This window comes from Saccopteryx leptura, chromosome X (genome assembly GCF_036850995.1).
Source record: "Saccopteryx leptura isolate mSacLep1 chromosome X, mSacLep1_pri_phased_curated, whole genome shotgun sequence".
In the NCBI taxonomy this organism is placed as follows: Eukaryota; Metazoa; Chordata; class Mammalia; order Chiroptera; family Emballonuridae; genus Saccopteryx; species Saccopteryx leptura.
In genome coordinates this window covers 132,827,701-132,853,905 of record NC_089516.1, presented here as the reverse complement: position 1 = coordinate 132,853,905, position 26,205 = coordinate 132,827,701, and the positions used below count along the sequence as shown (strand labels likewise).

The 26,205-nt window shown below is 35.4% G+C and overlaps 1 protein-coding gene across 4 annotated transcripts in view; it reads left to right on the top strand.

Annotated features, from left to right (window-relative positions):
- The window catches only part of ARHGEF6 (Rac/Cdc42 guanine nucleotide exchange factor 6), a 190,143-nt gene that overhangs the window by 147,731 nt on the left and 16,207 nt on the right, over positions 1–26,205 (top strand). For 3 of the 4 annotated variants that reach the window (XM_066356647.1, XM_066356650.1, XM_066356651.1), the window contains 10 exons: positions 4,869–5,007; positions 11,159–11,218; positions 13,168–13,314; positions 16,665–16,751; positions 17,526–17,604; positions 18,583–18,728; positions 19,812–19,937; positions 21,838–21,858; positions 24,068–24,161; positions 25,924–26,013. In XM_066356647.1, the coding sequence (XP_066212744.1) occupies positions 4,869–5,007; positions 11,159–11,218; positions 13,168–13,314; positions 16,665–16,751; positions 17,526–17,604; positions 18,583–18,728; positions 19,812–19,937; positions 21,838–21,858; positions 24,068–24,161; positions 25,924–26,013 (989 nt within the window). The remainder of the gene's footprint in view (positions 1–4,868; positions 5,008–11,158; positions 11,219–13,167; positions 13,315–16,664; positions 16,752–17,525; positions 17,605–18,582; positions 18,729–19,811; positions 19,938–21,837; positions 21,859–24,067; positions 24,162–25,923; positions 26,014–26,205) is intronic. The other variant, XM_066356648.1, reaches the window with a different exon arrangement.

The following is a 26,205-nucleotide window of genomic DNA, read 5'->3' as shown; positions in this document are numbered from 1 at the left end:
GAGGCTGAGTGAAAAAGGAAGATAAGCTCCAATTTCTCAACCACACCAGAAATTTAGCTTCTTCAACTCAGAATGGAAGCTGATGAGATGTGTGAGGGGCACAATAAAGAAAAAAAAATGGTTCAAGGATGTTTTTCTTGTGATGGTGCATAAGTGTTCATTGTATATAAGGGCAAATTTCTTAATTCCAATAAAAAGAGATCCCCATGATGTTAGCTTTCCATTCCTACATATGCTTTTCCTTTTAGTCTGAGAACAGCAATTCTGGATAACTATCAGAAGGAAATGGTGTACCTCAAACAGCAGCCTTTAGTAGTGTTTAGGAAACTTTCTGTGGTAACTCTGTGTGTTAAGTTGCTACCAACTGAATTTACCCATATTATGAATTTAATTTTATAAATAACAATAATTTCCTTCAAACTTTATGTTTTAAAGTTTGTTACATTTGTTAATTTAAAGATTATTAGCTTTTGGAGAAATTAGTTTACCTTCTTTGCTCAGTTTTAGTTAGTGATATTTTGGTGTTTTTTTGTGTGTGTTTTTTTTTGGGGGGGGTTGATTTTTTTTGTTTGTTTTTTGCGATTTGTGATGTCCCTTGAAATGGTAGAAGACTCACTGGAGTCCCATACCTGAATTTTTATCTTATTGGTTTATTTAAATGTAAGGAATGAAAATTCAATTAAAGTACTTGGGGTTTTCTTCAGATGTGCTTTTAATATAATCTCAGCTATTTTACATGCATATTTAATTTATGCTGACAGACTAGAGGCAAAGAAAAGTTGAATAAAATTCAAAGAAAATTCAGATGAAAAGCCTGTGTTAGATTAAGGTTTCAGCTCAAATAAGGACATTGGTGGGTTTCTATTCTTTCCCCATAAGTCAGGAGAAGGTTATAAGCAGGAAAATTACTCCAATCATGAGCAGTCAGCTGAACTGCTTCCTTTCAGCCTGCAGGTGGCAATATCGTATCAGAATTGCATGTGGCAGTTGGCAATGAGAAGGCATGCAGGTTTAATTAACCTTGTATGACTGCACATTCGTGCCTTGTAAAAAAAAATACAGTAATGCATGATCTGAATTTGTATATATAAGCAGATTGCAGCTTTCATGTGTCCTTAGATTTACATATATTTGAATGGCCGCACTAGTCTTTTTCTATCCTCTGAGTCAGGTCTTTTGGGATTTCCCCTCTCTCTCCCCTCTGGTTTGCTATTGTAACTCATGTTTCTCCCTTACAAAAATACCCACTTTTCTACCTTCAGTGTGGCATCCATCCTTTTTACGACAGAAAGGGACCTGGAGTTATAAGAGAGGAGGAGAGTGTTACTGCTAAGACTGATCTGAACCTTATTTCTGTCTCTATTACAGCAACTACCACAAACACCACTATGTACTTTTCCTCTTGTTAGTTTTATTCACTCTCTGTTATCACTGTTGTCAGCAGTGAAGACTTTGGGAAAAACTCAAAAAGTTATATGCTTGCTTTGGGGACAAGGAGCACAGAAAAAATTCTGAGACTAGGTTCTGTTCTGTCTCTGTCTTTGAGGACCCCGAGAGAAAGCGAGACTGAACACAGACAAAAAGTGGTAGGGGCAAAAGGAGCAGACAACCATGTCTCTGGTACTAGATAAATGAAAAGGGGATATATAGTGATATTATAATGTAAGATGGTTTCTTGAGCTTTCCAGGCCAGCCCAGAACATAACAGAGCACCATCCATCATGAATTCTATGAGATAAATGTATGCTGAGTTTCAAACAACATTTATACATTGAGAAATTCTTATGTTGTGTCATATCACATATACAGAATATGCTAAGCTTGAAAGCAAGTCTTATCTCATGTTTCAAACAAGCTGTATAAAATTAAAAACTGCATTTTAAAGACAGGTTGTTCTTTGGTATAACGATATACAGAATGGGGTAAATATAGGTTTACAGTTGTTTGTGTGGAAAATAATACAATAATTAATTAATAATAATACAAGAATAAACTTCCATATACTCACAACTATAAATCTACTTTTGCCCCTTGTGTATATATTTTTGCATTATATTTATGTGTAACAATATTAATTTGTATATTCAATTTATTTAGCTAATTAAAATCTATCTTTTAAGATCTATTTATCATAATAGTTGCGTTATAAGACAGTTTTGTTCTTTTGTTGCACTAGTAAAATGTTCTTTCCTTTTCTAAATTTTATTTTTCAATAATAGTAGCAAATTGTCCTTTTTTTCCCAATAACCAGTGGTCTTGTGTCATATTGAAAATTGTAAAACAATATTTAATAATATTTAACAAGCCTAGAAATTAAAATGCTAGGGAAATAATAACAGCACAAACATTAACATTTGCTTTTAACTGATGTATCTCTTGTATCATTTAGAGTATGCGGGCAGTTATTTAGTCATGGAAAGAAAAAAGTAAGAGTTGTTTACTAAATTGAAAGAAATTAGGAAAATGACTTTCTTTAAATCATATTTCTACTCAGATTCAGTCTCCAAACATGAGTTATTTTCCTAATTATATTTTATATGCAATGAATTTTTAAATCTCTTTGTGAACTTTATGCTCTTGGTGGGAAATTAAACATCAATTGAATTTCCATTAAGCTGGAAGTCCCAGCTTAATGATAGTTTTTAAAGATGTAATTTTAACGAAGTATTTGCCTTGCAATAATAATCATAGTAATAAAAATGCATCTGATGACTACTTCAAAATTTATAAAATGCTTTCCTATACAAAAGCAGTATGGTGTCATGGAAATATCTGAGGCTTGGGTATGAACCAAAATTTAGCCATACACTTGCTGTTACTCACTCTTCCTGAAACTCAAGTTTGTCATCTATGAAATGAAGATAACACCTGTGTTATAATGTTGTGATTATTAAACAAGAACCAAGGCATACAAAGATCTTAGCATAAAATAGTAGCCTTACAATCCCCAAGTATTTAATCTTCACTATTTAATAAAAAGTAACTTTTATCTTTATTTTACAGATGAGTCAGGAGAGATTAGGTCACTGATTCAGGGTCACCATATCTGTTTTATGATTTCAAGTCCTGGGTACTTCCTTTCCTTCAGCTCCTTTTAGAGAAAGATTGCAAAAATTGCTAAAATAGCATCAATTGTTAGATTTGACCATTCAGATGTGATCTACTTTTAAGACAGTGATTCTCAGCCCTTTTCCTGTCATACATGTGATACTGAAGGCTACTAGCACATTAACTGAAACTCTATCCTTCTCTCTCCTACTAAAAAAATCTCAAGGAAAGAGAGTGTCTATTAATAGGGACAACTTGCAATCCACTCCATCCCCAACCCAATTAGTGTTTAATATTGATAACAAGTTTCATTGAACACATTTTATAGCCTATTGCAATGCATCACTTTTGGGAATCACTGTATAAAATGTGCTCTAAGGAGAATAAGTATGTCATTTGGAATTCAGGTTTTCTGTTAAAGAGTGATGAAAAAGACTAGTGAGGCCATTAAGAGTCCAGAAAGTTAAGACTTTGTCTCATAGGCAATCAGAGGTTCTTGAGTAAGAAAGCAAGCAGATTAAAATGATAGTCTGCAAGATGGTTCAGAAGTGAAAGGACAGCTGTCAGAGGGGAGAGGAGTGAGGAGACTGGATGAAAGAAGGTGAAAGGATTAGCAAAAAACATGAACAAAGACACAGACAACAGGGTAGCAATAGCCAGAGGTAAAGGAGGGAGGTGGGGGCAAAGTGGAGGTGGGACAATGGGGAAAAAGCAGGGATAAAAAGAGACTTTGCTTGGGGCGGAGGATGCATGATGCAGTGCACAGATGATGTTTTGTTCAGTTGTACACTTGAAACCTGTATAGTTTTATGAACCAGTGTTACCCTAGAACATTCAATTAAATAAAAAAGAGGTAGAAAAGCCTGGAAGACCAGTTGGGTTATTGAAGTGAACTAGGTAAGATGAGAAGTCTGAACTAAGGAAGTGGCAGTGAGAATGGAAAGGAATAAACAGATACAAAAAGACTTGTGACTGATTGAATATGTATTGGCAAGCAAGACGACAAAGAGATCAAGTGATAGAAGTTTCAAAATATGCTTAGTTATATTTTGTGTAAATGTATATTAAAATAATCTTGCAGCCTAGGGACTCGATACCCTGTAGGTGTGAAGGAGACAATCCCCAGGGTGTTAGAAAGCAGAGAAAACACAAACTCAGAATTAGACATTTATAGGACATAGTTAATAAACAATAAATCCTTTTTATTTTAACAAAGTTATTTGGGTAGCTTGTTATACTAATTTCAGATCCTAGGCTAAGTGCCTTTGTAATTAGTCATACAAACATGCTGCTATCTGAAGTTAGGACTTGCTTCTGGAGTATTACAAATGAGTGCCCTGGTGAAAAGGAGCACTTGGTGAGTTGCTACCCTTGACATCTGACCAGCCAATAACTAGAAAGTTTGCAGTGACCAAGAAAATAGTTTGTAAAATCTGACATTAAGGTCATCTGATAGACTATATGCCTTATTCCCATGGGTACAGGCTTCTTAAAGGTGGGGATTTTTTTGTTTGTTTGTTTATTGCGGCATCCCATCAGAGAATGGAGCCTGTCACTTAGTAAACACAGGAATAGATGGATGAGTAAATGAAGCAGGGTTTGGGACTGTACGGCTCACCACTGTAGCCTCAACATTGTGTGCAATGTCGACTGCATAAGGAACTGAAAAAAGTTTTATTGAATTGAGTTTAATGAATTGGATAGTATCTGAAGTAATGAACAAAAATTTTAATTGGTTTTGTGCTGTATAAAAGAATGTTCAGTTATTTTTTTTCATGGAATATTAAGCAGTAACCGAACTGTTTTTGTTCTTTTGTTAGTGGTGATCTGGAACAATTTATGGAAAATCAGGGTGCATCCAGCCCAGGTATTCTCATTTTAACAACAAGTCTCAGCAAACCATTCATGCGACTGGAGAAGTATGTTACTCTTTTGCAAGAACTAGAACGGCATATGGAGGTAAGGAAAGGACAGCTTCCTTTAAGCTCATGTACAAACTATGGGTCTCAAGTCTTGGAGGAAGCTGCCACTCTGCCTTCAAACTAGTCTTACTGGGGAATTCAGAAAAAGCCTAAGTTTCCAAACTTACTTGATCCAATTTTCCTTCTTCCCAGACTTTTAGTTTTTCCTTTTATGCAACAAAATAAGAAAGGGGTATTCTTTTTTTCTCTGAAGATTCTTTACTTTTCACACATTTTTATTTATTATTTTAGCTTTATTGAAGTATAATACATAAAAATTGTATATATACAACATAATTTTTTAAGCTGCATAGTGTGATGATTTAATATACATATGCATTGTGGAATAATTGCCACAATCAAGTTAATTAATACATCCATCACCTCACATAGTTAACCAGATTTTTACAGTGAGAACACTTCAGATCTACTCTTTTAGCAAAAGTATGTAATATAATGTTATAAACTATAATCACCATAAACTTATTTATTTTACAATAGAAAGCTTCCCACTCTTTACTATTAAATATTCATGATCATTCTTCCTCCTCCTCTTCTCTTCCCAGCCTTGGTCCTGCTGCTTCCCTCAAGTCTATGCTAACTTGTTGACTTAGGTTTTCTTCTGACTTATCATCTGTAGATCATGGTTCAATCAAAATCGACCAAGAAATTTTCAGTTTTGATATATGAAATAACTTTATTGTGGGATATAGACAGGAATATTTATCTCCAGAGCACTGTTGTTATTCAGCTGTCTGACTCTGGATTATAATGAAAGATTCTTGTATTTTCTTAAATATTAATAAATGGGTCTAGGCCTTGGCCTGTTGGCTCAGTGGTAGAGCATCAGCCAGGCATGTGGATGTTCTGGGTTTGATTCCTGGTCAGGACACACAGGAGAAACACCCATCTTCTTCTCCACCCCTCCCCCTCTTGCTTCTCTCTCTCTCTCTCTCTCTCTCTCTGTCTATCTATCTATCTATCTATCTATCTATCTATCTATCTATCTATCTATCTATCTATCTATCTATCTATCTATCTCCCCCTCCTGCAGCCATGGTTCAATTTGAGCAAGTTTGTCCCAGACACTGAGGATGGCTCAATGGCCTCAATTCAGGTGATAAGAAGAGCTCAGTTGCTGAGCAACAGAGTAACACCCCAGATGGGCAGAGCATCGCCCCTTAGTGGGCTTGCCAGTGGATACTGGTCAGGATGCATGCAGGAGTCTGTTTCTCTGCTTCTCCTCCTCTCACTAAATAAATAAAAAATAAAATAAAATAAAAATAAATAAATAAATGGATCTAATATTAATTTATTTCTTTAAGCATCCATATGTCTACATCAAGGTCTCCTCACGTTTTTGTTTAAATCTTATAGTGTGCCACATCTGTAGCATAGCCATAATGTTTCTAAATGTTAAGATTTCAAGGAAACCTGATAATTGAATTTTTTTCTTTTTGAACTAGAACTCAGGTCCTCTTATTAAAAACTAGCTCCTTGAGTAAATCTTGCCTAATTGAACATGGGGTTTGAGGTGTGGGTGAGAGAGGAGGACCTGCTGGAAGAGGCTACATTTACCCTACTTGCTCTTCCTGTGTCTGGGGAAAGGTTTTGAGGTTTTTAAAGGGTTTGATTACCTTTAAAGAAAAAGGATGCGCACTGCCAGTCTTGTCAGCATTTGTAAGGATTGAAAGCATGTACTCTGAGCAAAACCACATTCTCAAGTTGTTTGACCTGCCAGAAAGCTGGAGGCAGTGGGGACCTAGTAGTAAAGCCTGACAGAATGAAATTTCAGTTAGGATTTGGGAAGATGTTAATCTCTGGATGCCTTTCCAAAAGCTAAACCAGTTCATCAAACTGTTTGAAGTTTGCCCCTTCTTGCTAATCACAAAAATACAGAAACTCAGTTTCTGTTATTTCGGGGAGAAAAATCCCCAATGCTCCTACTGCCTGATCCTCTATCTTGGCCTTCCCTGTATCAGAGCTCATTTCTACTCCTGCCTTCATTTGCTGTTGGTTACCTGCCATTTTCCACCTTCAGATAATACACATGTTTAGTACTAGTTCACCAGCAGCAGCACACTTGATCCAGCTTTCTGATTGTTTAGCATGGCTGGCTAATGGAAGAGTAAAACCTGAACTTCACAGTTATCAATTGATTTGGATAAGGATACATTTAACTATAAAAGGATACAACCCTTCCTTTCATAAGCAATACTGTTGTTCTTGGCTAACGTCAGACCCTAATCTATTCAGCTCTGTTTTTTATCACCCAAGGAGAGTGGAGCAGACTTTGTCTTCCTATTATGCCAGCTGACCTCCAAAGGCTAGGTAACAATATACTCCCCAAGGTTAAATACATATCTCTAACTCACATACCCCTTACAGGTGTACATCTACCCACAAGAAACTCTTCTTTCTCTTCACAAACAGCTATGGAGATGTGCATTTTTCAAAGTCATTTTTGAACCCGTTCACTTTTTCGGGTTGTAAGTACCATGGAATTTCCAACCATATGAAAAACTTTGCTTAAGAAGGAGCATATAGTATAAGACTTGGAGTTTTTGTTGTTATTTGTTTGTTTGTTTTTTTATAATTTTATTTTTAATGGGGCGACATCAATAAATCAGGATACATATATTCAAAGATAACAACTCCAGGTTATCTTGTCGTTCAATTATGTTGCATACCCATCACCCAAAGTCAGATTGTCCTCTGTCACCTTCTATCTAGTTTTCTTTGTGCCCCTCCCCCTCCCCCTTTCCCACTCCCTCTCCCCCCTCCCCCCGTAACCACCACACTCTTATCAATGTCTCTTAGTTTCACTTTTATGTCCCACCTACGTATGGAATAATGCAGTTCCTGGTTTTTTCTGATTTACTTATTTCACTTCGTATAATGTTATCAAGATCCCACCATTTTGCTGTAAATGATCCGATATCATTTCTTATGGCTGAGTAGTATTCCATAGTGTATATGTGCCACATCTTCTTTATCCAGTCATCTATTGACGGGCTTTTTGGTTGTTTCCATGTCCTGGCCACTGTGAACAATGCTGCAATGAACATGGGGCTGCATGTGTCTTTATGTATCATTGTTTCTGAGTTTTTGGGATATATACCCAGTAGAGGGATTGCTGGGTCATAAGGTAATTCTATTTTCAGTTTTTTGAGGAACCACCATACTTTCTTCCATAATGGTTGTACTACTTTACATTCCCACCAACAGTGTATGAGGGTTCCTTTTTCTCCACAGTCTCTACAACATTTGCTATTACCTGTCTTGTTGATAATAGCTAATCTAACAGGTGTGAGGTGGTATCTCATTGCAGTTTTGATTTGCATTTCTCTAATAACTAACGAAGATGAGCATCTTTTCATATATCTGTTGGCCATTTGTATTTCTTCCTGGGAGAAGTGTCTGTTCATGTCCTCTTCCCATTTTTTTATTGGATTGTTTGTTTTTTTTGTTGTTGAGTTTTATGAGTTCTTTGTATATTTTGGATATTAGGCCCTTATCTGAGCAGGTGTTTGAAAATATCATTTCTCATTTAGTTGGCTGTCTGTTTATTTTGTTATCAGTTTCTCTTGCTGAGCAAAAACTTCTTAGTCTGATGTAGTCCCATTCATTAATTTTTGCTTTCACTTCTCTTGCCTGTGGAGTCAAATTCATAAAATGCTCTTTAAAACCCAGGTCCATGAGTTTAGTACCTATGTCTTCTTCTATGTACTTAATTGTTTCAGGTCTTATGTTTAGATCTTTGATCTATTTTGAGTTCATTTTAGTACAGGGGGACAAACTGTAGTCCAGTTTCATTCTTTTGCATGTGGCTTTCCAGTTTTCCCAGCACCATTTATTGAAGAGGCTTTCTTTTCTCCATTGTGTGTTGTTGGCCCCTTTATCAAAAATTATTTGACCATATATATGTGGTTTTATTTCTGGATTTTCTATTCTGTTCCATTGGTCTCAATGTCTATTTTTCTGCCAATACCATGCTGTTTTGATTGTCGTGGCCCTATAATATAGTTTGAAGTCAGGTATTGTAATGCCCTCAGCTTCATTCTTTTTCTTTAGGATTGCTTTGGCTATTCAGGGTTTTTTATAGTTCCATATAAATCTGATGATTTTTTGCTCCATTTCTTTAAAAAATGTCATTGGAATTTTGATGGGAATTGCATTAAATTTGTATATTGCTTTGGGTAATATGGCCATCTTGATTATATTTATTCTTCCTAACCAAGAACAAGGTATATTCTTCCATCTCATTATATCTTTTTCTATTTCCCTTAACAATGGTTTATAGTTTTCATTATATAAGTCCTTTACATTCTTTGTTATGTTTATTCCTAAGTATTTTATTTTTTTGGTTGCAATCATGAAGGGGATTGTTCTTTTGAGTTTGTTCTCAAATGTTTCATTGTTGGCATATAGAAAGGCTATTGACTTCTGTATGTTAATTTTGTATCCTGCGACCTTACTGTATTGGCTTATTGTTTCTAGTAGTCTTTTTGTGGATTCTTTGGGGTTTTCGATGCATAGGATCATATCATCTGCAAAAAGTGATACCTTTACTTCTTCTTTTCCGATATGGATGCCTTTTATTTCTTTGTCTTGTCTGATTGCTCTGGCTAGAACCTCTAGTACCACATTAAATAAGAGTGGAGAGAGTGGACAACCCTGTCTCATTCCTGATTTAAGGGGGAAAGCCTTCAGTTTAGTGCCATTTAATATGATGTTAGCTGATGATTTATCATATATGGCCTTTATCATGTTGAGATATTTTCCTTCTATACCCATTTTGTTGAGAGTCTTAAAGATAAAATTGTGTTGTATTTTATCGAAAGCCTTTTCTGCGTCTATTGATAATCAGATCATGTGGTTTTTGTTCTTTGTTTTGTTGATATGGTGTATTACGTTAACCATTTTATGTATGTTGAACCATCCTTGAGATTCTGGGATGAGTGCCACTTGATCATGATGTATTATCTTTTTAATATGTTGTTGTATTCGATTTGCTATTATTTTGTTTAGTATTTTAGCATCTGTAGTCATTAGAGATATTGGTCTATAGTTTTCTTTTTTTGTGCCATCCTTGCCTGGTTTTGGTATGAGGGTTATGTTGGCCTCATAAAATGTGTTTGGAAGTATTGCTTCTTCTTCAATTTTTTGGAAGACTTTCAGTAGAATAGGAACCAAGACTGGGAGTTTTTTTTTCCCCACTTGCCATTTTGAGTCTGTTGAAAGAAAATGGAGATGTTTTCAGAGATGCAATTGGATTGATTTTTCGCTATCACTCTGTTTCCGTAATTCCCTGTCTGTTGTCATTTACTAACAATGTGACTAATGATGTACTCCAAATAATTATTATTTGTTAACAACAAAAAAAGAAATGGGAATTTTTGCCACATTAATCATACCTAGTATGTTATCACCAAATATAATGATGTGTTACCAGCTGTTATAATTTCTTAATCACTTAATAATGTAGGTGCTAAGATTCCAAATGCTGTTTTGTTTTGTTTTTTTAATTTTTAAGTTAGCATACATTAAAATTGACATTTTTCTGCCTGACCAGTGGTGGCACAGTGGATATAATGGTGACCTGGGATGCTGAAGTCCCAGGTTTGAAACCCAGAAATTTCCGGTTTGAGTGCTGACTCATCTGGCTTGAGCGCAAACTCACCACCTTGAGCGTGGGGTTGCTGGCTTGATCAACAACATGATCTCATGGTTGCTGGCTTGAACCCAAAGGTCACTGGCTTAAAGCCCAAAGTCTCTGTCTTGAACAAGGGGTCACTGGCTCGGCTAGAACATCCCCACCCTGGTCAAGGCACATATGAGAAGTAATCACTAAACAACTAAAGTGCCTCAACTCCGAATTGATGTTTCTTATCTCTCTCTTTCCATCTTCCCCCATCTGTCTAAAAAAAAAATTGACATTTTTCTTTCGGTGTGCAGTTCTATGACTTTTAATGCATGTATAGATTTGTATTACCAACCACCACAACTGAGATACAGAACAGTTCCATCTTCCTTCAAATTTTTTTCTTTCTGTGTTTTCGCAGTGACACCCCTCTCCCACCCTTAACCCCTGGCAACCACTAATTTGTTCTCCTTTAATATTGTTTTTAAATGTTTTCCTTTAATAGGATACACATCCAGATCATCAGGATATTCTGAAAGCAATCATAGCATTTAAAACTCTCATGGTAGGTGGTACTCTAAAATTATAATTCTCCATTTTGTATGCTTTGTTCCTAAAAGAATAATTTGTGTATAATGTTTCTTTCCTTATGCAAAGGTCTTTAGAGTGGAAACAAGCTCTAATGACAGTATCACCATGATTGTTTCATTTAATTTTATCTTCCAAAAATCGTGCTTACCTAAGAAAGGTTGCCAGGCTGAGGCAAAAGCACTCACATTTGAAGTCTCTCCCACATTAGGCACTGTTGTGTAGGTGGGGGTTTTCCTTTAGTCTATTTGTCTTTACCCCCATGTTGCTCACCTTAATTTGGTGCAACTTGTCATTCACTGGTTGACATCAATACTGGATTCATCTACTTATGCGAAAAGGTGTGAGTTTTATTCTTTGCGTATGAGAAAGAAATCTTTCATCAAATCTAAAAGGAAAAACCTACTAAAATACAGTTGTTTTATATAAATTGCTATCAAAGATACCTTAATCTTGTATCTTGAGCATGATGATTAATGTCTTCTTGAACTCAACTGATGTAAAACCATTTGGTGACATTTTAGGAGGAAAGAAAGCAGTATTTTGAACAATTGATTAAGTTCAGCTTCAATTTAGACATTTTAGTATCATTCCAAGTGATTGAGATCAATGTTTAGTTATTGATTCTTGCTGTATGGTTGGGATACAATGTTCATTTTCACTTGTTTTTATTGTTGTTGAAAGATCAGTACCTGACATGCCCATGGTTAAATAGCAAATTGAAGACCAGAGTAAAGAATTAGTTTAAAATTTCTGTTACAGATCAAAAAACAGTTTAATATTGGCAGTTTTACATATTTCAACACAAAATCTGTGGCATTTATTATCATTCATGTCCATTTTGTTTTTTTCTACTTAAACTGAATTTTAAAAATGCCTCTTTTTTAAAACTATATTTCTTTCTGGTCATTTTACATGTTGTAAAACTTCCTTTGATGGTGATATATATTTATTCGCACTATAGATGCTTCAAAAATATGTGTACAATAAATTTACTTCTTTTAGTTACCATTAAGCTGAAAAGAACAGCATAAATTTTAATAGAAGATATATCCCAAAAATGATGACATTAATTTGGAAACAGTGACATAACTGACCATATGCTTATTTTCATGTTCAATTTAGAATAAATACTATTAGATTACTCTAAGATACCCTCACATTTTCTGAAGCAGTGGTGTGTGTGTGTGTGTGTGTGTGTGTGTGTGTGTGTGTGTGTGTCCTTCATACCCCACCTATTCTTTCTTGGTTTGTATTTTCAGTTTGTATTCATGAAACTCGGTTGTATCTCTTTTTTCCAATCGTTTTAAGAATAAAAATTAATTTAGTATTTTTACTAGAATTTATTAATAGTTCCTCAACAAAGTATAGGCAGTGCATATGTTTTATTATAAGATCAATTTGGTCCACTGTGGCATAAGGAATTAAATATTCTCTTTTTCTATAACTCTTGGAGTCCCTTCTTTTTTATTAACATGTTACTTAATTGGAAACTGAACATATTTTAGAAAAACAAAATTTCTCTGTAACTAAAGCACTATTTATACAGATAAACAAGATTGAGAGGAGCTAGAGCAAGGACACAAACCAGAAGGTCTGAATCTTCCAACTGTTCTCCAGACTGATGTGATTCTGCTACTTGCCTTCCCATACTCTTTGCAGGGAAAGAGAAACAAACTCCTTCAACATTTTATCTTGTTATTTTGGCAAAATGACAAGTAGCTCTTCCTTACAAAACTTTTGAGGGCTCCAGACTAGAGATTTAGGGTAGTGGATCTTTTCATTTGTCAAGACATAGGTGATGGAATTCATGGTGAGGAATAGGGACTCAGTGAAAGTCTATGAGTATCAAAAACCATGTCTTACTTTGGTTTCATTTTAGGTCTGTTTCATAAGAATTCTGATTCTTCTGCTTTGGTTCTGCAGGGACAGTGCCAAGATCTAAGGAAAAGAAAACAGCTGGAGTTGCAGATTCTTTCTGAACCTATTCAGGCATGGGAAGGGGAGGATATTAAAACCTTGGGAAATGTGATTTTTATGTCACAAGTAATGATACAGTATGGAACATGTGAGGTAAGATGTTTCAAATCTCAACACCATTTCTTTAATCTTTCATATTTTTCTTCTTTTATTTGTTCTTCCATCAAGATAGAATGCTCAGACATTCAAAGAAACTGAGCACCTATTCTTTGCCCAACACTGCTAGGTGCTGTGGGAGATAGCAGGAAAGAACACATAATGATCCTTGCCTTTGAAAACTCCTTAAAAACAGATTAAAACACAAGCTGCAAGTAGAAAATAAACCAAAATAATAAATGCCAGCTTGTGCAATCTCAACAATAGATTCTATTGAAGTTCAGAGAAAGAAGAGAACAAGAAGATTTTATGGAGATAAAACTTGAGAGGATATTCCATTGCGTATATGTACCACTGCTTTTTAATCCACTCGTCCACTGACAGACCTTGGGCTGTTTCCAGATCTTTGCTATTGTGAACAATGCTGCCATAAACATGGGGGGGGGCATTTCTCCTTTTGAATCAGTGCTATGGTGTTCTTGGGATATATTCCTAAAAATGGGATGGCTGGATCAAAAGGCAGTTCCATTTTTAATTTTTTGAGGAATCTCCATACTGTTTTCCACAGTGGCTAAAACAGTCTGCATTCCCACCAGCAGCGCAGGAGGGTTCCCTTTTCTCCACATCCTGGCCAGCACTTATTCTGTGTTGTTTTGTTAATGAGAGCCATTCTGACTGGTGTGAGGTGATATCTCATTCTAGTTTTAATTTACATTTCTCTAATGATTAGTGATGTTGAACATTTTTTCATCTGTCTATTGGCCATCTGTATGTCCTCTTTGGAGAAGTGTCTATTCATTTATTTTGCCCATTTTTTGATTAGATTGTTTATCTTCCTGGTGTTGAGTTTTACAACTTCTTTATAAAAGCTATGGTACATATATACAATGGAATACTATGGGGCCATGAAAAAGAAGGAAATTTTATCTTTTGTGACAACATGGATGGAACTGAAAACTATTATGTTAAGTGAAATAAGCCAGGCAGAAAAAGAAGAATATCATATGACCTCACTTATTTGAGGAATCCAATGAACAAAGTGAACTGAGGAACGGAACTGAGACAGAGGAGAGATCAAAGAGACAAGAGAAAAAGAGGACAGAGGGAAAGGGGAAGATAAGATGGGATAAACATGAAGGGAAAGGGTGTGGGCACTCTGGGGAAGGGTGGCAAGGGGGATGTTGAGGGGAATACAAGGGAGAGGGGATGCACTCGGGGCAACACTAGAATCTATGTAAACACAATAAATTAAAATCATTAAAAAAAGACTTGAGGAGAAGGGTTATGAAGAGAAAATGGGAGGATTTTGTAAGGTAAACGTAAATTTTTATTTCAGAAGAGAGCAAGAACATGGCCTTTTTCTATAGGGCAGTGAGAAAGCCAGTCTGTTAGTAACAGAGGAAGTATGTTGGGCTGAATGAAGGAGAAGATTGAGTCAGATAAAGTCAGTTTATGAAGAACCTTGGATGTCAGGCAAGAGTAGTTCAGATTGACACAGCAGATAAAAGGAAACTATGAGTCCTGAGTAGTATAGAAACACAATGAAAGAGATATTGAATCTGACAATTGTATACGTCAGGTAAACTGGAGGGGATGGGGCTAGACAGAAAGAACAATTGAGTTAGAAAGTGTTAAGTACCTCTGTCGAAGGTAGTGGTGGAGAGAATGAAACTTAAAGGGCAAATCTGAGATGTGTTTAGAGGGAAAAATCTATAGAAAGTGGTGTCCTATGGGCTATAGATGACAAATATAATTTTAGTCCTGACAACTTTCAAATGACAGTAGTTATCCAGGTACACATAGATAGATGTCTTATAGGCAGCTGTTAAAGCAGTATAGAAATGTGAGTGGGAGGTCAGAGTTAGAGGCAGAGATTTAAATATCCCTGACAGGTGGGCCTTCCTATGAAGTAAGGCAACACCAAGGGCTGAAGATGGATTATGTCTTTAATGATGGGGCAGAATGGGGAGGAAGGCTGATTATGTCAACTGATATGATTTATCGGGTGTTAGAATTGTCTTCCCTCCCGCAAAACATCTTCTTATGCTTCCTGACAGGTCTCTTTCAGAGATTCATTATGTTGGATTAATAATGAGTCTCATTTAAAATGTAGATGCCTTGGGAAAAGTTAATGAAGAGAGTTTAGCTATTAGTCTTTGCTACCTTTGGACAAACTTCTTTGATGAAGGGAAGAAGAATCACTTCTGGAAAGAAAAGACAGAGAGGAAGGTAGAGGAGAGTTTGGGGGAGTGTGATATCATGTAAATTCCTGGAGGAGCATTTGAAAATGGTCAGCCTGCTGAGTGCTACAGAAAGTTTAGAGGTCAAAGAGCATAGGGACCAAGAAGAGGCTACTGGATTTTGCTAGAAGGCAATTATTGATGACTTTAAGAGAACAAAGTGACTGGGGAAAGATCAATGGGGAGAAAATGAAGGCATTAAGTAATATGGTAATAAGTATCAAGAAACCGTATTTTGTATAAGTAGTCAAAGAGACAAATAAAGGTTTATTAAGACAGGAGATACATATATGTTAAAAACAAAAGGAAAAGTTAGTTGAATAAAAGAGGCTACTGGAAGAAGAAGGAGGAGGTGCAGTTTCTATTGAAGGAAACCAAGTAGAGAAAGATGTGAAAAAGTGCAGAGCCCTTGTTAGAAGTGTTAGCCCCCCAAAATTGCTCTTCTCAAGTGGAAGGAGATAGAGATTAGTGTAAAGATAATTGCAGCTAAGATGATTGGACATTCAAGCTGAATGTAATGGTTTTTATTTACTAATTGCATATCTGTTTAAAGAGTTCAGAGAAACCCTTCTGTGTAAAATTTTCTTTAGTGCCATTTAAGAAAAAGTATTTACTTTGTTTTACATGGGTATAATAACTATATTGTTTGTACTGATTAAAAGTAATTTTATAAATAAAAATTTAGCATGCATGTTAGAGTATAATAAATTTCCTATCACCTCAAAACCCCTTTATTTTGTCACTTTTCAAAGTAAAATTATTTTTTTATGTGTGAATCTGGAGAGTTATCTTGTGCTCTGGCTGCAGCTTAGGCAAAAAGGCATGGATTGTGTGACATCTCAGGCTTACATACCTGGGAAGAAACATGGTTATTTGTATTTAACTGTTATGAATGGGAAGGAGAGAGATAAAGTGGGTTTATATCCATTTCAAGATAAAATTCAACAAGTTTTGTGCTTTTATGTTGGATACCTTCTTTGTTTTTTAAATCACTGTTCATGTTTCATTGCCTTATATCTATGTTACAAAACAGTGATTCCAGAAATTCTTAACAAACAAAATGTCGAATTTCTATTCTTTATTTAATATTTTTCATTTACACTTCAGGAAAAAGAGGAGCGGTACCTCATGTTATTTTCAAATGTCTTGATAATGTTATCTGCAAGTCGTCGGATGAGTGGCTTTATTTATCAGGTTAGTAGAATTCATATAGAACAAATAGCAGGACCCAAAATGAAAGGTTTCTATCCAGATGCAATATTTATACTGTAGTATTAAAAGTTCCATCCAGAAAAGGCAGGATGTTCTGACCCTCTATTATAATTAAATAGCTTATAAAAGCAGATGTTCCTTAGATTGAATACCTTTGTATTACTATAATGAGTTTATCCTGAATGTCCATTGCTCTGGCTATAAGTTAAGTTATAAATGTATAAACAAAAATATAAGTCTGCAACTAGATCAATTAGCAACAGCATTTTCAGATCCATATTATATCATTATTGTTGAGAAAATGTAAAGCTGGGACTTGCTCCTACAGTCATATTACATGGTTTGGGTTTCTGAGATGCAAGTCATTGAATTCCTTAAGAAATTAAACTTCCTTCAGTTTGCTCCCAAAATATGGAGTATTATAAATTACTGTTGCCTCTTATATTTTGCCTAGCAATTACTAATTTTCATAAAAATTGAGTCTTTGCTTACTGATTTTTATTAAAATGTATTAGGAATGTAGATTTTGACCTTATGCTTTAAGGTGTCTTAGCAAAACACAAACCACTCCCCCCCTTTACATTCTTGTTTTGCTAAAATTAAAGGCACTGAAACATATTATTTATTGACAGACAAGAGAAATATGTTTAGCCATAATTCAGCAGTGATTCCTGAGAGGTTCAGAAAATCTAATAGAAATGAGCAGAAAAACATACAACCACTGAATTAATGGGAATGTTCTTTTTTTTCTGGTAGGGAAAAATACCAATAGCAGGAATGGTGGTGACTAGATTAGATGAAATTGAAGGGAATGACTACACATTTGAAATCACAGGTACATAATTTTCTCTTTTTCATGTAGCTGCTTCAAATTCTTTTTGGAAAGAAGTGGGATTTAAATAAATAAATGCTACTACTTTCTGTTATATAGTCCATGAACAAGTTTTCCATGGGCATGGGAAAGTATATTTCATTTCCTGTGATAATTAGGGCACAGTGAAGGAACAGAGAAGTCTCCTGGTAATTCAGAAGCCTCAGCTTTGCCATTAGTTTCAATGTTCTCTTTCTTAAGAACTACTTGTTAGAGCTAAGAAATAACAAAATGGACTAATGAAAAAGCAATTTTCTCCCCTTTCTGTTATCTATCCCCTTATAGAAGAGAAGCCAATGATATGGAATTTAATCAGCAATTTTACCATCAGCCTATGAATTAGCATTATCTTATTATGTTTCTAAAAAGTGCTGAAAAGCAATAAATTTTTTCACAAATTGAGAAAACGAAGGTCTTGATAATGCTCCCTGACATTTTGGCCTGTTGTCACTTTTGCCAGGCCGGTGTGATTTACACTTAATAGTTGTACTTTTTGCACTGTTATGTTCCCCAGGCTTTACACCCTTCTTTCCCAGTAGGGAGCCCAAAGTTTGGTGTTGGCCTTAACAAGTCTTAGTTGGATCTTGTTTAAACTCTGATATTGGGTGAAACAGTATAATATTCTCATTCTAAACTATGAATGAAATGAACTATATGCTTGAATTTTTGGATTGTGACTTTGTGTAGAGTGAAGTTTTATATTATTGCTAAGGTTCTATAAGCAGTAGAAAGCAAGGACAGTTTTATAAATCAGATATGACTATTTCTTTATTATTACAGCTTATTTGTTCTTTATATAAAAGTTTCAAAGGGTTATCCCATAGATATAAAAACTGCCCAAAATAGATACCCAAGTCTGAGTTATGTGAGTTTTTATGAATGAGGCAAGCTCAAAGTTCTCCTTGTCTTTTGTTTCCAAATACTCATAATCTGGTGATGCAGGTCACATGCTAGAGAAAATTGTGGTCCACTGCAGCAACAACCAGGACTTCCAGGAATGGTTGGAGCAGCTGTACAGAATGATCAGAGGACTGGCCTCTTCCAGTTCATTATCCAAGACATCATCATCATCTTGTAGTGCTCATTCTGTAAGTACAGTAGTTCTTTTATTTTGTGCAGGCATTACTAAGTCTCTCACCAAATCTTGTCTGCTGAGGACTTAAAAAAGCAGTGAACATGACCATAATCTGTGGGTAGTCTATATCTGTAGGTTTTGGAGTACTGTTATGATCAAATTAGGATCAAACTTACTAATTATGATTTCTTGTTGTAGAAGAAGATCCATCTAAATTAATACAGATTTTTACTGAAAGGTGTGCAGTTTAGTTTGACCTTAACATAGAGTACCACCTAACTGCTAGCAAAGTTTTTCTAACCAGAAGTCCTGCTAATATGTTTTAATGATAAACAAGATTTTAGTTAGCAACTGTTACTCTCATATTAATAACATGCTAAGTCAAGACCAATAATTAGCCTTCATAATAAGTATTTAAACATCTCTACATAATCTCATTTATGCTATCATATTCACTCAATAACCTTCAAGGATAAACTTTTAGCATTGCCTTCTTCCAAGTTATCATAAATTCAGCAGTTCATGGAATTTTAATTGATGAGATTTTACTGTACATACTGAGTGAGATTGAAGATATACTCTGTTGTCTGTTAACACTCAAACTTGTGATACCAAAATCCAATTTGGAGCACTATGTGCTATGGTAAGGAAAACAAAGGCTTTGACATAAAATCTGGGTTCAAATCTTGGCTTTGCCAATTGTTAGCTAATTACTTCACTTTGCTACAGTTTGTCTTAAATTGTTCTGATGAAATAACCTATTTAAACATCTAATAGAGTTTAATACATATAACTGAACTCATTAAATGTTGACTGTTCTTCCTTTATAGAAGAAAAAAGTTCTGACTTTAATGAAATTGCAGAAAAGAGAGGAAGGACAGGATTATGGGATGTTGAATCCATTAAGTGCTGTTCCTTAGACACTCCATAATCTTGACTAGAAAGTGCCAGTTCTCAAACTAAAGACTTGTTTTCTCTTCTTTCCCTTTTTGTGGCTCTCTGCTGATCTAATAAAGCTACTGATGTTCTTTCACTGTGGGGCACAAGGTTGGGTTCAGATGGCAGATCGCCAGCATCTCATCAGACATTTTTCCAGTCTTTTAGCTCTACTGGACAGCCCCGAGGACTGTTGGAGCCTCCTCAAATTATAAAACCATGGAGTTTAAGTTGTCTACGACCTGCACCTCCACTTAGACCATCAGCAGCACTAGGTTATAAAGAGGTAATTTTGTTAAATATAGTATAAAATGCTTCTGACAAGCTAATTTTGTAGCTTATTACAAATAGTTCTATGGGAATGTGTTAAAATTTATGATAGGTCATACATGCCAGTCAATCTTGAATTGCTAAGTATATTGATGCTCTTATTTCTTGTTTTAAAAATATTTGTTTTATTAATTTTAGAAAAAGGAAGGGAGAGAAGGAGATACAGAAACATTGATCTGTTCCTATATATGCCCTAACCTGGGATCAAACTGACAAAGTCTGTGCTTTGGAGTGATGCTCTAATCAACTGAGCTATCTGGCTGGAGCAATGTTTTTATTTCTTAGTTTTTCATTTCCTCATTGTCCAGCTACAAATATTTATTGAATATTCACAGAGTTTATGTGTACTGAGTTTCTCTGACCTCCTTCTGAAGTACCTCTGATTTACCTGCATGATGATATGATGATTTATAAGTTGATAGTGATGTATACACATCTCAAACAAGAGCCATTTTATTAGAATTGAATTTCCAAGTAAGCAAATCCAGTTATGGTTTTTGGATCATTTTGATTGATTAAAACAAGTTAGTAAACTCTCATGGGAACAAGCTATGATTCTGAACTATGAAAGTCTGAACTATTGCTGCAGTTAAAAAGGGAAAAGAATTTAATGAAAGGAATGTCTTCTAAGCAACAACTGTAGAGGATCTTTGGTATTTGGATAGTGTCGAATTTTCAAGGCTTTTTTCCCCCCCTCGAAGTTGCAATAAGGAAATATCAGTCACTGGCTTCTGTAATTGTGTGGAGTGTTATCATTTCCATTCAACTAGTCATTTCCCCCCTAACCTGTTGCTCACTATTTCAGCTTTCAGAAAAGATCCTTATTTACTAGTACCTGTTTTTAAATAAGTCTTGACAAGTGAAGATTTATGTTTGTGACAGTTGTGAAACACGTCTTAGACTTATGATACAAAGGCAGTATATATTTGTATATCAAATGTGTGTTTTGGTAAATGATTCAAACTTAGCTAGTTTTGAGTTTGTTTATATTTAAAACACCATGCTTCTGTTTTGATTAAGCATTGCTTCAATTGTTAGTGTAGCAAAAACTGTAAAAATATCTTCACACTGGAAGATTTTTTTATCCTTTTGACCCAACATGATAGGAAAAATAATTATTAGCTGAATTTTCATTATGTGCCAGGAAACAGTCCCACAGGTTTGCTTTGAAAATTAATCTGTGAACTAGATAGAGGGTGACAGAGGACAATCTGACTATGGGTGAGGGGTATGCAACATAATTTAATGACAAGATAACCTAGATATGTTTTCTTTGAATATATGTACCCTGATTTATTAATGTCATCTCATTAACATTAATAAAAATTTATTAAAAAAAAAGAAAGTTAATCTGTGATACTTGCAATAACCCTATTGTTTTCTTTGATTACCTAAATCAAGAGTACCACTTCATAGTTTTTAATGATGGATATTTCATAAAAGCCAGGTCCCTTTTTAAATGATGGATATTTCATAATGGTCAGTTACTAAATTCAATTAAGGTGGGCTTTGAGGGATAAAATTGACTTAATCCTTCACAAAACTAATCCATTAAAACTAAAGCATGATTACTTTTATTTGCTGGGAGAAGAGGGTTATTAATAAATTCTTACTATGTAGTTTATATTTTAGTAACTTTCAACATTTGTTATTCCACACAGAACTGTATTCCTTGGGCTTTTGCATGATGAGATTGCATCCAAAACTAATGTGGAAAACGTGATGATATTCTCTGTGTAATTTATGATAACACTAATATTTCAAATGTTGTTTTAGAATTATTGATAAATGGATTTGGTCAATGTAACCATCAACCTCTCATACTCATCTTCTCTTTCTTTACATATTCACTTTAGAGGATGTCTTATATCTTAAAGGTAAGGGTAGAACACTACCTTTGACTTACAGTGACATTGTAATATTATGCTGTAACCTTTTATGAACAAAGCTTTCCTCTATGCTTGTTTTGTCCCTTGTTACTATTAGTGGCCAAAATATAAAGATGCAATTCTGACATGTAAGTATCTTCTTAAAAAACAGGCTCTTGTGAAATACATATGAAAATGTCATCTTATAGTGCCTTAAAAACCCGTTTTCCTGTATATTAAAGCTATTTTTTTTAATTTTTGCCACATTTGAGGTTTTCATGTTTGTTGATTTATTCATATAGTAAAAAATTCAATAATTGATTTAATTCACAATGAAATATTATGTGGCCATAAAAAAGAAGGAAATCTTACCTTTTGGAACAGCATGGATAGACCTGGAAAGTATTATGCAAAGTGAAATAAACCAGGCAAAGAAAGACAAATACTATATAATCTCACTTACATGGGAATCTAATGAACACAATAAACTGATGAACAAAATAGAAACAGAGGCAGAGTTTCTATATATGGAAGAGAAAGACAGTAGTCAGAGGGGAAAGAGGCAAGGTTGAAAGAAGGTGAAGGGATTAGCCAAAAACATATTTACATAACACAGTGGTAGTCAACCTGGTCCCCACCACCCACTAGTGGGCATTCCAGCTTTCATGGTGGGTGGTAGCAGAGCAACCAAAGTATAAATAAAAAGATAGATTTAACTATTGTAAGTTGTTTTATAAAGATTTATTCTGCCAAACTTAGCGAAAATCCAACATAAAGTACTTGGTAAGTAATTATTATTACATGCTTTAACTTGCTATAACTCTGCTTTATAAATTTTATAAAGTAAAGTTACTTTTCTACTTTATAAATCACCTTTACTATGGAATCGGTGGGTGGTTAGAAAATTTTACTACTAACAGACATACAAAAGTGAGCGGTAGGTATAAAAAGGTTGACTACCCCTGACAACACATAAACACAGTCAACAGGGTGGCAATAGCCAGAAGAAAAGGGAGTGGAGGTAGGAGGAAGAGGGCAGAAGGGAGTAAAATGGTGGTAGAAAGATACTTTGCATGTGGTGAGGGAGATGCACGATGTGGTGTGTATATGATTTCACATTGAGCTGTACACTTGAAACTGGTATGGTTTGGCATACCATGTCATCCAATAAATTAAAAATAAATTAAAAATAATTGGTATAATGCATATCTTTTTATCTACTAATTAAAAATATGGCTTTATATATGTATATTTATCTTTTTTTATTTTTTTTTTACAGAGACAGAGAGAGAGAGAGGGATAGACAGGGACAGACAGGAAATGGAGACAGATGAGAAGCATCAATCATTAGTTTTTGGTTGCGCGTTGTGACTTCTTAGTTGTTCATTGATTGCTTTCTCATATGTGCCTTGACTGCGGGCCCTCAGCAGACTGAGTAACCCCTTGCTGGAGCCAGCGACCCTGGGTCCAAGCTGGTGAGCTTTTTGCTCAAGCCAGATGAGCCCGCGCTCAATCTGGCGACCTCAGGGTCTCGAACCTGGGTCCTTCCACATCCCAGTCCAACGCTCTATCCACTGCGCCACCACATGGTCAGGCTGTATATTTATCTTGACTATAGAAATGTTACTCTTAACCCAAAATTATTATCAGGAAGTCCTTCATTTGGCTTTTCTCTTTTACTGCAGGGAAATTCCTTAGTCTCTTTGCCTTCATTTTTCCGTCAGACAAATTAGTGTTCTTTGTTGTTGGACTGTTGCTCATGAAAACTTACTTAAATAGTTTTCAATCTCTCCGAAAAGTGTCATATACTACAGAAATAGTTACAATTGTTATTTAATTCCCCTAAAACTGTATCAGTAAGGGAATATAAACCAAGTTAAAAGTAGTGTTATTTCTCTAGGATCGAATCAGTTACTTTCTCTGCAGATGTAATCCTAAAAGCATTTGGCCTCCTGGAGAATCTGCTGGCATCTTTAGTAGACACATTCCATTCTTATTTCTACCTCTATGGCAATGTAGAGAACAATGTCATTATTTCTGTTTTATTTAACTTTTTAGAGTTTATTGGAGCCATTTTTTAATTGTGCACTGTATAAAATTTTGATACACTCTCAAGACTGTCAAAATAAGAGAAAGACATTCTATTTCATTTTATTTGGTCTTTTAAAATTTTTTGGTGGGAGAAAGTTTAATTCATAAAGAGTCTCTGTTCTTACAGGAATCTAGTAAAAGCCCCAAAACCATGAAGAAGTTTCTTCATAAAAGAAAGACTGAAAGAAAGGCATCAGAAGAGGAATATGTGATTCGGAAAAGTATGTGTTCTGTATTTTTTAAAAGTTGGTAATGGATGAAATAACAGAAGAATTTTTAAAAATCAGATGATTGGAGCAATTTGTTCCCAGCATCATCTGTTACATAATAACAAATGCTTAGAAGGGTTGATCTTCTCTGTGATGTTTGAATAAGCTGTTGCCTGCTGCACTTCATGTTATCTGAGGCAGACACTATCTGTATGATTTTTGTGGTGAATAATTTGCCCCACCTGGTTTAGAATGACTAAAGTGACTATTTGCTATGGACACATCTTTTTCCCCTCTTAGTTTCTGATGTCTCAGATATCTTCTTCAACTGAGATAGACTAAATAGACTTGAAGGTTGATATCCTTCTGGAAATCAGCCTGCTGACATGTAGAAACATGGCTTGATTTAGAGACAGACTATAAAGTTGATCAGCCAATCAATATGTACTTATTTGCCTCCATGGGCGGGAACATGCTGGAACACACATGAGGAATAAGTGATGAACCACAAGGGGTGACTAATCTGTGTGTGTATATCAGTTGAAAATATAGTCTGGATAAATCTATGCTTGACTCTAGCTTCTACATCCCCCCCTCCACCCAGTGGTGGGATTTAACCGGTTCACACCTGTATGGCAGCACCTATATGTCATTTTTTGTTGAGTTCAGCTAACCGGTTGTTAAAATGGCACTTGTCATCAGGGCTCTCTCTAAGGTGGGCACCTGGGCAGCTGCCCAGTGTGGGAATCACAAACTTACATTCCTTACTCTTTTTTTGTTCATCTGCACAACAGCATATTTTAAGCACCCATAGTAATGTTCATTCCATTCATAGGTGAAAAAATTTGACGGAGCTATGCTTGTAATACTTATTTGTCATTTCATAAAACTCATTATACCATTGATGAAATACTACATTTTAATTTCCTCACATTTGTTATTTCAGTAAGCAAACATATAATGTAAAGAGAAAAGGTGCCAAAAACCAGGGGGTGCCAAACTGTCATTTGTTTCAGCTTGGTGTAATGCCCAAAATTCACCCAAGATATTATGAGTATTATTAATATTTTTTCATTAATATTTTAAAACTCTTATAACATACCATAATCTAGTTTTGTGTACCTCTTTTATTGTGTTTGTTTAAGTATTAAATTCATGAAATAATAAACTACCTTTCAGAATATTGTTTTTTTATACTTAAAATTGTCATTAGGGCAGAGAACAAGTTGTAAATTATTTGAATCCCATCCCATAGTTGAGTGTGCACATCAGCACTTTAACAGGGTTCTGCCATCCAGTCATTTCAAAAATGAGTTAGAGAGGGGAGGGGAGTAGTGGGAGAATCAATGACTACAGTGGCTGGTTAAAAAAAATGGGTGGGATTAATTGGGAAAGCTTCTTAGAAAAGGTACACCTTTAAATTTGAAAGAGAGAAAGGATGTGTTGTATTGGATGACAACTAAAGCTACCATCAAACTCAGTGCTGTAACTGTGGCCTTGAAGAGGACACTGACAGGACTCCCCAATTTAAAGCTCTGGGTGGGCTTCAGGAACATGCCACCCTTGGTCCTGACCTCAGTGATGCTGACCCCAAAGCTCCTTGAGGATACTGTCACTCTCACTCCTTCATGAGAATTGGACAGCTTTTGCTCCTGCCTTTCAGAAACACCATTGGTCAGAGAAACCAGTCTCTAGCAGTGGAGTTCACTGCATCATTTTGAGGGTCCAGAGTCACATATTATTGTAAAAAGTAATTACTAATTTAATTTGACAGGTACAGCTGCTCTGGAAGAGGACGCTCAGATTCTTAAAGTGATTGAAGCCTACTGTACCAGTGCAAACTTTCAACAAGGTCATGGCTCAAGTAGGTTCCCTCAAACCACTTTCTTTAATGAGTGATGTTTCCAGTTAACTGCTCACTGCCTCGGAGATGAAGAGAAAAGCAACCCAGATTTGTGCAGGGTGTAGAAAGCAGGTGACTTTGTACAGAGGAGCAGTGTAGGATTGCATCTTTCAGATAAAGTGGTTTTAGCTACCAAGTGGTTTGTTTTACCCA